The sequence below is a fragment of the Phaseolus vulgaris genome, chromosome 3 (assembly GCF_051622355.1).
Source record: "Phaseolus vulgaris cultivar YP4 chromosome 3, ASM5162235v1, whole genome shotgun sequence".
Taxonomy (NCBI): Eukaryota; Viridiplantae; Streptophyta; class Magnoliopsida; order Fabales; family Fabaceae; genus Phaseolus; species Phaseolus vulgaris.
In genome coordinates, this window is record NC_143500.1 from 27,853,457 (window position 1) to 27,864,442 (window position 10,986).

The following is a 10,986-nucleotide window of genomic DNA, read 5'->3' on the forward strand; positions in this document are numbered from 1 at the left end:
TCATGTGCCTCGTTGAGGCTACCGCGCCTAACCTGTTTAAGGCAGGTCTGCCCAAAATCATGTTATAAGCCGAAGTTGCATTAACAACTAAATACCTAATACTAATTGTGCGAGATGAGGTGCCATCTGAGAAAGTCGTCCTCAACTCCACATGTCCCCTTTCTTCCACCTGGTCCCCATCTAAACCGAACAGGCAACCATTGTATGGTCTCAGCTGGTCGGGCGACAACTGCAAGTTGTTGAAAGTCACCCAAAACATCACGTCGCCCGAGCTCCCCTAATCGATGAGGACCCTGTGTACTTTTCTTCCCACAGTCACGACCGAGATCACCACTGGGTCGTCCTTGTGTGGGACTACGTCTCTCAAATCAGCTTTGGTAAAGTAGAGGTAGGGCTCGGCCGACTGATCAGGCTCTCGCGCCTCTACCGTCATCACCTCCCTTGCGTACTTCTTACGTTTAGAGGCGGTGCACCCTCCTCTTGAAAATCCTCCTGAGATGGTATTAATCTCGCCATGGACAGGCACCTCGTGCATTTGGTCCCCTGATGGTAGCTCCTCCTTCGATCCTTCCTGGCTCCCTTCTAAATATTCCTTCAAGAACCCATCCTTTACCAGTCTTGCTAACTGGTAGTCGAGGGCTATACAACGCTCCACGTCATGCCCGAAGGCCTTGTGGAAATCACACCAGATCTCCTTGTGTGACCCCAAATTCTTATCAGATTTCGGGGGGAACCTCAACTTGTCTGCCATACCTGGCGAAGCCAGCAGCTCCTTGTAAGTCATTCTGAACTTGGGTCAGAAAGGCAAGTCGTCCTTTGCTTTTGACCTAGACTGGTTCTTTCTCGACGCATAAGGTGCTCGCCGGGTGTCTCACCACTTCTCGGTCACAACTTCATGCACTCTCATTGGTTGGGCTCAACCGCCTTCTCTGGGTTTGGCCTGCCCTGTGTGCGTGCTCCCGCGCTTTACTGTTACAGCTTCTTCCGCGACGATGTGGGCAACAACTCGTCGTCGGATCTCCCTGAAGGTCCTTGCCCGGTTTCTGATCAATGAGTCACTGGCCCTAACATGATCCCCTGCCCAAAAGCATGGACCATTAAAGCCTTGTCCTGGGTCTGGAGTTTTACCACGAATGCCCCAAACCTATTCACGAAATCTTTCAAAGGTTTTCTCTGCCTCTGTTTCACCCCGAAAAGGTCAAAAGGGACAGGCAGTTGAGCTCGGTTGACGATGAATTGTTCCCTGAACAATGCAGAAAACTGATTGAAAGAGGTGATGTGGCCATTTGGGAAGCCAATGAACCACTGTAGCGATGTGCCTGTGAACATGCCCATGAACATCTTGCAATGCATAGCATCTATTCCTCCCGATATCATCATCTGGGCATTAAATGCTGTGAGATGGGCTTCCGGGTCTTCTGTACCTGTAAAAAAAATCTTAGGCATCATGAAACTAGTAGGTACAACATCGTTCATGATTGCATGTGAAAAGGGCATGGGGCGAGCCCTTGCTCGGATGGTTGGGCTTCGCTCTCCTGTGGAGCGCTCTCCCAACCGTTGTAGGTCCCTATGCAATTCCTCGTTTGCTTTGCGTAGCTCCTCGTTGCTTGCTCGTGACGCATCTAGCTCTGCCCTGAAATGGTCTTGCCTAAGTACCTGTTCAGCTCGAACCTCCCACATGAGCCTCTCCTGGTCAACCCTGGATGTCGCCACTGTCTCTTGAAGGGCACTACCGGTCTCCAAGAGTTGTTGTATGGTGGGGTTGTCACTCCCTTCTGGTCATGCCGGATCTTGCCTCGTATTCCTCATCACACCTAAAAGCTTGAGCACAACTGCGGGTCCCACGGTGGGCGCCAGATGTTCTTGCCGGTTGACCCGCTCGCCGATTGACTCTGAAGAAAAGCTCTGACTCCATCTATCTCTGCTGGAATTTGTTCTTTTCTTTGGTACGTTGGAACGCGGCTTCGTTGAGATAGAGGGGGGCCTACCTGTTTATTGCACTCTGACGATCAAGTCAATACAGGGCTTTATAAGAAACAATAAGTAACTAGTTTCATTCTTAGTAACAGCATCCCTTTAACCTGGGATCTCAGGTCCCTTTTATAGCCTACCTCTTGTAACAGCTTTCTATCACGAGAATATCATCTCAACTGAAAGCGTACTCGAAAAGAAAATATTTTGTTCAAGGGCCCACTCTCTTGGTGCTGCAACCGAACAAAACTTTTCCTCTCTAGAATTCATAGAATCATAACAGAATAACCATCAGGGTACCAACTCATGTACCAGCATCAAGGGTCCAATCTATTTTACGTAGCCACCCTCAGCGTGGTGTTACGTTATACATGCAACCTAACTTATCGTGCCCTAAGACACATGAGCTTAGGTTTAGAGAAAGCGTTTTACTCGCACTAGACTCATACACACTAAGCGCACCACTATGTCCATTACTACCCCTTGTTGACCGCCTAGGTCTTGCGCACGAAGGGTTACGTTAAGTATACAAAAAAAATTAACACACATATCTTGAGCCCAACCACTTAGCCCATCAACTTGGCCCAAAAGCCGAGATGACCTATCTTGGGCAGATGCTAAGCTCCGACCAACGATCACTGAACCCTGAGCGCTCTGGTCCAATACAGAGCCTAAATGGAAGGTAACAATGGAGGAGGAGTTAAGGAAAATAGAGAAAAATTAACTCAAACCAAAGGCCTACTAGAGTTAAATGGGTCTATAAAGTGGGGGTAAAACCAACTAAAAAAAATAAAAATATAAAACAAAAATGGTTGCAAATAGACTTTTGTAATGATAAGACATGAAGATAAGGTGTATAAATTGAAGAAGGCTTTATATGAGCTAAAACTTGCACTTCGAACAAGGAATACAATAATAGATTGTTTCCTTTTGCAGTTGAGTTGCAACAAGTGTACAATAGACTATGTAGTTTATATGAGAGTTATTATAAGTGATTTGATGATTTGCGTCTATATAGACGACTTATTAGTTATTAGATGACTTATTAGTTATTGACAGTAATATTGTAAAATAGAGGAGTTTAAAAGGAGAATTATGTTGCATTTTGAGATGACAATCTGGTATTATTATCCTATTTTTTTTGGGAATAAAATTTGTATTTACTAATGATGAATTTTTCATGCACTAAAAAAAGCGTGCAATTAAAATATTAAAAAAAATCATATTCTAGATTGTAGTTTTTTACAAACAATATATGGTTGTGGTATAAAATTAGAGATGGAAGGAAGTGACAAGATAGCCGATGCAATCTTGTATAAAAAAATTATTGGTTCGCTAATATTTTTATGCAACAATAGAAGTAACATAGTTCATGGAATAAGGCTGATTAGTAGGTATATAGTTCATCAAAGGTTCTCTAATTGGCTTGTAGCTAAGAGAATATTGAGGTATACTAAGAACACATTGGCTTGTAACTAAGAGAATATTGAGGTATATTAAGGACACTTTAGGATATGGGTTGTTGATTTTAAAACATAATAAAAACAATTATGAAGTATTTAATTATTGTGATTCAAATTGGAGTAGTAATAAAAGTGACAGGAAAAAGTATAGAAGTTATGTGTTTATAGTGTGTGGATCACCTATTTCATTATGTTCTAATAAGGAGTTAGTGGTGACATTATCTTGATGTGAAGTTGAATACATTGCAACCTCAATAGAAACTTGTCAAGACTTGTGTCTTGAGAACTTGATGACAAAAATGAAAATTGAAAGAAAAGAATCTATGGAGATACTAGTAAACAACAAGTCATTTATAAGTTTGGCTAAACATCCTATTGCTCACAGAAGGATTAAACATATTGAAATGAGATTTCACTTACTAAGAAAATAAATTGGAGTTAAAATATCACAAATCAATGAACAAGTTACTAATGTTTTAACAAAGGCTCTCAAAGTTAACAAATTTAAGTTGATTAGAGAGATGGTGAGATTGTGGTTTATTACTCCTATGAATTAAGAAAAAGTGTTGTAGATAACTGAGTCAATATTACATGTTAGTTAGATAGTTAGTAAACTATTAACTAAGTACTATAACAGTTCTATAAATAATAATAAAGTAGTGTGATACATGTGTTTGAAATGTAAAATTTCTAATTTAACATTTATATTCATTGTTCCTTTTTTCTTTTATTTTTTGCTATTGTGGATGTATTTAGTATGTTCCAATAACTAAATATAAATTATCATAACTAAATAAGACAAAATAAATAAAACATCAATCTAAAAAAATCTATGCCTGAAACCATTTTTAAATCAAATTGATTGTGAAACTAGCTTCAAAAATCTTAACACAATCACTATTTCCTAATAAATCTTAAAAAGGAAGTAGAGGAAAGTTGACTCATCCTAACCTACCTTATGGGCTGAACAGGACATGGCAAAACTAGTTCAAATAATTATTTTTGGATCCTTTGTGCGTATTCGTTATCATCGTACATTGGTATTATGCCATGAAAAGTAGAGTACCTTAACCTACACTGGAAGATGAAGAAAATTGTTCCCTAAATGAGTACGAAACTTGGAATGATTATTTGCTTGCAAAATTTATAGCGTGGGTGTAGTCCTATCTTGAGTTGATAAGAACAGATCACTTTGATTTGAATTTGCCAATTATCATTGATTAACACTTCAACCTAAAGACCCCAAAAAAAAAATCAGACTCCATTGAAAAAGTGCACTAGTATGGATTTGATCTGAGAACTGTGGACTAGAAAAACTTTATCGCTGTGTCCAATTTTGTGAATACACACAATTTACTATATATTTTTTATGTATATATACCAATTTATTTAGTTTAACTACGAACCCACCGTTTGACCAATGATCAACATAATATATCAATCGGTTTAATAACCAGTCAGAAATTTAAAAATGCTCAGTGAGCATGGGCATATAACAACCTAACCCACACCATATCCTTCTTCCTTCTTCAGAGTGATACAGTCAAACATCTTTCTACCAGTTTTTCCAATTATAAAGTCACAAAAATACACAGCCGCTTTATTCTCACAAAATGGCTTGTCTATACTCAGTCTCACAGTCCAGTTAACCCAAATCAAAACTCTCTACAAATTTAGGTGTTATGACGATTTTAATAAATAAAACAAAAAACACTACACTATAAGTTCTCGACAATCTGTAAATAGATTTCTCAACAAAGTTTCAATTTAGTAAATTTAATCAACTTTTTTTCCCTCAACCAAACACAGCTTTAAAATTAATATAAAATTTAAGCCAAAAACTACAAACTTCAAATTTTTAGCTTTCAAATAGTTTTAAGTAATAAAAAAATGAACCAAACATATTATAAATATAGAAACGATTCATGAACAAATGTCTGAAATTTTTGAAACTGACGACAAAGTCTAATCCGAGTCATCCAAAACGACAAACCAAACCAAACTACTTTCTGATAGTTATCGCCAACGGACTCCTAAATATTAACACATCACAGTCTTTTCTAAGCTACATTTGCATCTTTCAAAATGGCATAGTTTTTAGCTACAGTATGTGGTCACAGAAAGACGGAATTGACCACCTTCAACTATCCGATTGATGGCAATTCAGCGTGGACTGCACAAAGAGAAAGAACTAATCAACCATTGTACTAGAATTTCAACGATAATTAAATTACAAATCCAAGTCATTGTACAAGTTATCGTTTGTTCAAACAAAACTTCGCAAACATCCTGACACGAGACACTAATTATACCATCAGTAAACTTAACTAGTGAATGACAAGTGTTCATCAGCCTCGGAAGGAGGTAGTGGCCTTTGTTATTTTGTTAACTCAAATGTTATGCATTTACTACACACAAAAACTGTAATGTGGTGTTGTCTCCAATGTTTAAGATAAAGCACTTAAAATCTCTAAACTGAGCTCGATTCTAAAATCAAAAGAATGAATTAAAGGTAAATTCATCTTTAGAACTCGGAGCCTTATTTATATAAATATGACCTGCTACAATTTTACGTTTTCAAAAAAAATCTTCAATGCATTAAACTGAACGACCATATTTTAATTAAAAGAAATTTCATTTGATTATACTTGCAATTATGTCAAATTCAATCAATAATACTCTTCAAATTCATACCTGTATGACCGTGAACGAGACCTTGATGGACTGCGATCATTACCCCTAGGGCTCTGGGATCTGCTAGGCGTCTGACCCTTCTTGTCATCAGGACTTCGACCATTCTCCCTGGGACGAGGGGACTTCTTGTAGTCCTTCCCACCACTAGGGGAGAGAGACCTAGAATAAGATCTTGATCGCTCAGGAGAATAATAATCATCCCTACCCCTGTCATCCCTATATGTCAAGTCAACACATCAGTGTGGAATCTTAGTTATAGATCATAGGTAATATAAGTGCGGCCAAAAGAATACAACTACATATACCCCACATGAAAAATAATTACCAACCATAAACATTTCACAAACCAATCGAGATCTGAAGATATGGAACTACACCAGAATACATAAAATTTATCAGAAAATCACTCGAACCATACTTTCAATTTTTATTTCACAATAGAAATAATACTCACTTCCCTACAAAATCTAATTTAGCCAAAATATGACCTCTACCTACCTCACCTCTCCAATAGTTTCTAGACAAATATGACACTTGGATCCCAGCACTGAGATTCAAATGAAAACCAAAATTTTATTTTGTTTTATGAGAGAAATAATACTTCCTCTTCAAAATCTAATTAGCCAAAATATGACCTTTACCTGTACCTTTCAATAGTTTCTGGACAAATATATAACACTTGGATCCAAACACTGAGAGTTATGATGTACTGCAAGATCAGCATCTGGTAACTTCATAGCTCTCTTTGTTCCAACTTTCTAAAATCACAACTATCTTTCTTGCACAATGTCATCATACATCTACCGGTATAAACTTTGGCTTCCATTCTTTGAGGATGTGATTTTCTTTGGCCAACTATAAGCTTTATATTCTTTCTTAACTGGATAGTATACGCAAAACAAGATATTAAACTATATAATCTTCCTCATAAAATTTATACAAGGGAATCAAAAGAGTACTCGTTTTAACCATTCCTTCAAGCACAAACCAAATACCACAAAGTAGGGAAAGCCCATGCAACTGGCACAATTATGCAAATTTGGTATCGATATTTCTTATGGAGACTTTGATAGATACATAAGCAAAGTAGCGCATCTCTTTAAGCCTCTTTACTCGTTAATCTTTATTAATCCATCTTTAAAGTCTTCCATTTCACTTTATTATCTGCATAAAGAAGACCATAAGCAGATATCATTCAATTCATTTAAACACATTAAAGGAGTGTTGTTAACGTCAAATGACTGGGAGCCGTTCTAATTGTAAGTAAACCTGGAAATTATACTCTAGCTGGAGGAAGTAGAAGAATTATCAACATCAATATAAATCAACTAGCTACTTTGAATGTCAATCAGTACAGAGACACAAACAACACCTAGACATACTGTTCAATTAGTAAACAAACATAATAACCAACTCAGTAAGTGTACTATTAAGATATTTCAATAAGATTGAGGACAGCATTGATACTTGCAAATAAACACCAAAACAAATGAAATACATCAATTACTTAAACTATAACACAATAGTTTCATTACATTGTGCAACGTAAACAACATAAAAGTAGAGGCCATGGCACCAAAACTGTTTATAATAGAGAACAAATCCAGATCAAAGAGAAATTTTGGGTGTATATTAAAGACAGTTAATTACACAAAACCTGAAACGGTTTCAGGCAGCAAGAATGTATAAAATAATGTCAAAAATCAGCAAGCAAACTCTTCTTCGACCATCTAAATCTCTGGTGACCAACTTCGACCATAATTCGATCAAATATCTAATTGATATATCATTCATCTGTGATTAGAAACCTATCACATTGCAGCTCAAATGAAAACATTCACAAGTCACAGCTTAGAAATGAAAGTATTTCTGAAGTCCTATTAATAATATTTCAGTACCTAAATACCATAAAATGTAGCACCACCATCATTTTAGTGAAAACTAGATATTAGTTCAGGCAAAAAAATATCCCAAAACTATGATTTGCTCAAAAAAAAACTAAAATGAAAATTAGACGGTTACTTTGTAAAACTCATACCTTGAATCATCCCTAGCAGGTGATGGAGACCGAGAATAGGCTGCAAAATTAAGAGAAATAATAACATAAAAAAACAAGGAAGAGCTCAAGCACAAAGGTTAAACAAAATATATAATTTGATAATTATCACATTATGAAACTAAAATAGAAATGTACTGACAGCGATATTGGCGCTGTGGGGATCTAGATCGATTTCTCCTTCTACCACCCCCATGTCGAGAACTTGTAACAGAAACACAAAAAGAAATGTTAAACATTACAAGAAGTTTACTGAAGATGCATTCATAATTACAACAGTGAGATAAATTAGCAAGTCAAACTGTAGTCACACCTTCCTCGAGAACTAACACGCATTTCTTGAGGAGTTTTCCTGTTTTCCTCAGCAAAAACAATTCTTATTTCGCGTCCACCAATGATAGTATGATTAAGATGTTGTTTTGCCTCAGCTGCATCTTCACCATATCGATATTTCACAAATCCAAAGCCTCGCGGTTCACTACAAAATCAATTCGATAAAATTTCAATGTTCTGAAAATAAAATGCATAATATTTAAGGATCTAATTGGACGAGTTTCCCATAAGCCCTTCCAGGGAAGTAAAATAAGAAGAAAATAAATGGATTTGACTTCTACATGAGCAAATTTAGATTAGGCACAAGTTAAGAATACAGATTAAAGAAACTACACGAGAGTTTGTAAATTTAACTCGTGCACGAGTCAATTTTATCTTAAGGAGTAGTTAATTTCAAAGATTTTTCTTATTTATCCCCTAGGGGAAGGAACTTATGTAGAAGCTTATCCAAACATACCCTGTGAAAGCAATGTATTAAACAAGTGTGTAACAAGCCTAGCAAAAGCATATTATTTTGATGGTAAAACAAAAATACCCAGTGTAGTAATTTTTGGGTAGATAAACATCCTTCACAGGACCATAGCGCTCAAAAGGGATCCTAAGATCCTCAGGCCTGCAACACAAACAATAAAACTTCAGTTTAATTTCTTGAATCCCTTCACATTCAAACTTTAATTGGATAATTGTAAAAGAGGGTCGTGAAATAGTCATTGAATGCGTGTTCGCTAGCACCGAAAGAAAGTTCAAAGAGTCAAAATGAGAGCTCAGGCACTGAAATGTGGGTGTTGCAACACTTCCTGACAAAGCGGCATATATAACCTCGCGAACATTTTCTCCTTCCTATATCGGTTTACATATAAAATAATATAAAAATTACCCCAAAAAATCCCATTGGTTCAGTCTCTTTTTCGCAGTGGGAAGTACACGAAAGAAATCATTTAATTTATAGGATATCCAATCTACAATTCTCCCAAAATATGTGAAATTAGAGAGAGCAATTAAAGTGCATCAGGCCAAACAATGTGTATACCAAAATATGGTATTAGATTTCCATATTACCATTATAAATTAGGGATTATAGATATACATAAATTTGGTGCATAAAGAGCAATGAAATGTGAGGTATGACGTCAGGTAATGAATGAGTTCAAAAAGAGCCTTAAGAAAGGAAGAAGAAAGGACCTGGCATCGAGGGGGAGATTGCGAACGAGCAAACCGGAAGGAAGAGGTGAGCGGCGGTCTCGGTATGACCTGCTGTCACCATAGCGGTCGTCGACATAGCGCTTGCGACCGCGCGGCAGCGGTGGCGGTGGCGGTGGGGTCCTGCTTCGACGCCGAGGGCTATAGCTTCTACTACGGCTTCGATACCTGCCCATTCCTGCCTCACACAAACCCTAGTTCTCGTTCTGCGGAGACAAATAAAACCCTAACAACCAAGAAGAGAGCAATATCGCAAAATGAAACCAAACCAAACCGCAAGTGTTTAAATAAAATAGAGAAAATATAGTATGTGTATATTTATAGCTGATCCCTCAATTGGACCGATTTACTTGACTATGACTATAACCCGTTACCATCCATTTTAAATTTGGATTGTTAAATTTGTAATATTAGGCCCAACTTGTAATCTTTTTTTCCCTATTAGGGAAGTGGTTACAATTTTTTTCAATTGAATAAATTGATAAAAAAAAATATGTAAAAACTAGATCTAATGATCAATAAAAATATTCTTAAAAATTTAAATTCAAACCTATCCAACTATAGCTGATTTTTTTCTCTATTCTTAATTTATGTTATACGAAACCTGAAACCTGAAACCTGGTCCAACCGTTATGGCCTTCACCATTCCAATGTTGTGCGTACTTTACATGAGTGTTCATATGTTTATAATCTTCCAAATTATAATTAGATAAATAAATAATTAAATATTTTTTAAAATTATGTTGTGTCATATTTATAACTATCACAGTTATAAATACATATATTTTTATTGTACATCATTTTATATATTTATTATAAACATTTTTTACAACAAGTACATTTTTACCTTTTTAATTTAAAAAACATACTAAGTATTTATAAGAGTATAATATATTTTTTTAAAGAATTTGAATTGTTTGATGAAATAATTTATTTAATTAACTTCAAAAAACTAAAATCTTAAAAAATATTGAGTATTTTACAATCATATAATTTTAACTTTTTTTTTCTTTTTATACTTATTATGTCTCTTATTTCAAACTATCCTTTCAATTTAAGGTGTGGATATCATTAAGTTTCATGGTTATTGTTATTTTTTGTTTATAATTTAAGTTATTTTTTACGTGAATTAATGTTATTTTTTAACTAATATTTAATTATTTTCTCAACAACAATAATATTCTTTTTCTCCGTGTTAAAAATGATTTTTTAGTTGATATTAATAGAGATTTTTTTAGTTGGTATTAGATGGACTTTTTAGTTTTAGCA

At 35.8% G+C, this 10,986-nt stretch overlaps 2 protein-coding genes across 5 annotated transcripts; both read right to left on the reverse strand.

Moving 5' to 3' along the window:
- Window positions 1-277: 277 nt before the first annotated feature.
- On the reverse strand, window positions 278-784 carry LOC137839436 (uncharacterized). Its single transcript, XM_068648551.1, has one exon. It carries the CDS (start codon window positions 782-784, stop codon window positions 278-280), a length of 507 nt encoding a protein of 168 aa, XP_068504652.1.
- Window positions 785-5,307: 4,523 nt separating this feature from the next.
- Window positions 5,308-10,075, reverse strand: SCL28 (SC35-like splicing factor 28). Of its 4 annotated transcripts, none has more exons than XR_016519629.1 (8): window positions 9,700-10,075; window positions 9,053-9,130; window positions 8,498-8,662; window positions 8,327-8,388; window positions 8,167-8,206; window positions 6,776-7,008; window positions 6,129-6,344; window positions 5,308-5,607 (listed from the first exon to the last, which is right to left on the reverse strand). XR_016519629.1 is itself a non-coding variant. In XM_068607334.2 (7 exons), exons 1-7 carry the CDS (start codon window positions 9,891-9,893, stop codon window positions 5,598-5,600), a joined length of 765 nt encoding a protein of 254 aa, XP_068463435.2. In that variant the 5' UTR covers window positions 9,894-10,075; the 3' UTR covers window positions 5,308-5,597. The 4 variants fall into 4 exon arrangements, 1 of the variants encoding a protein (XP_068463435.2); XR_016519627.1 differs by having other exon boundaries at window positions 6,776-7,292; XR_016519628.1 differs by having other exon boundaries at window positions 6,770-7,292.
- Between the last annotated feature and the right edge of the window lie 911 nt (window positions 10,076-10,986).

Excerpts from the sequence above, each read along its gene's own strand:
- SCL28 (XM_068607334.2), bottom strand. The coding sequence starts at position 9,893 with ATGGGCAGGTATCGAAGCCGTAGTAGAAGCTATAGCCCTCGGCGTCGA. Across the intron at positions 9,131-9,699 it reads AATCTCCCCCTCGATGCCAG|GCCTGAGGATCTTAGGATCC; the intron begins GTCCTTTCTTCT and ends TTTGTGTTGCAG. Across the intron at positions 6,345-8,166 it reads CCTGCTAGGGATGATTCAAG|GGATGACAGGGGTAGGGATG; the intron begins GTATGAGTTTTA and ends CTTGACATATAG.
- LOC137839436 (XM_068648551.1), bottom strand. The coding sequence starts at position 784 with ATGACTTACAAGGAGCTGCTGGCTTCGCCAGGTATGGCAGACAAGTTG.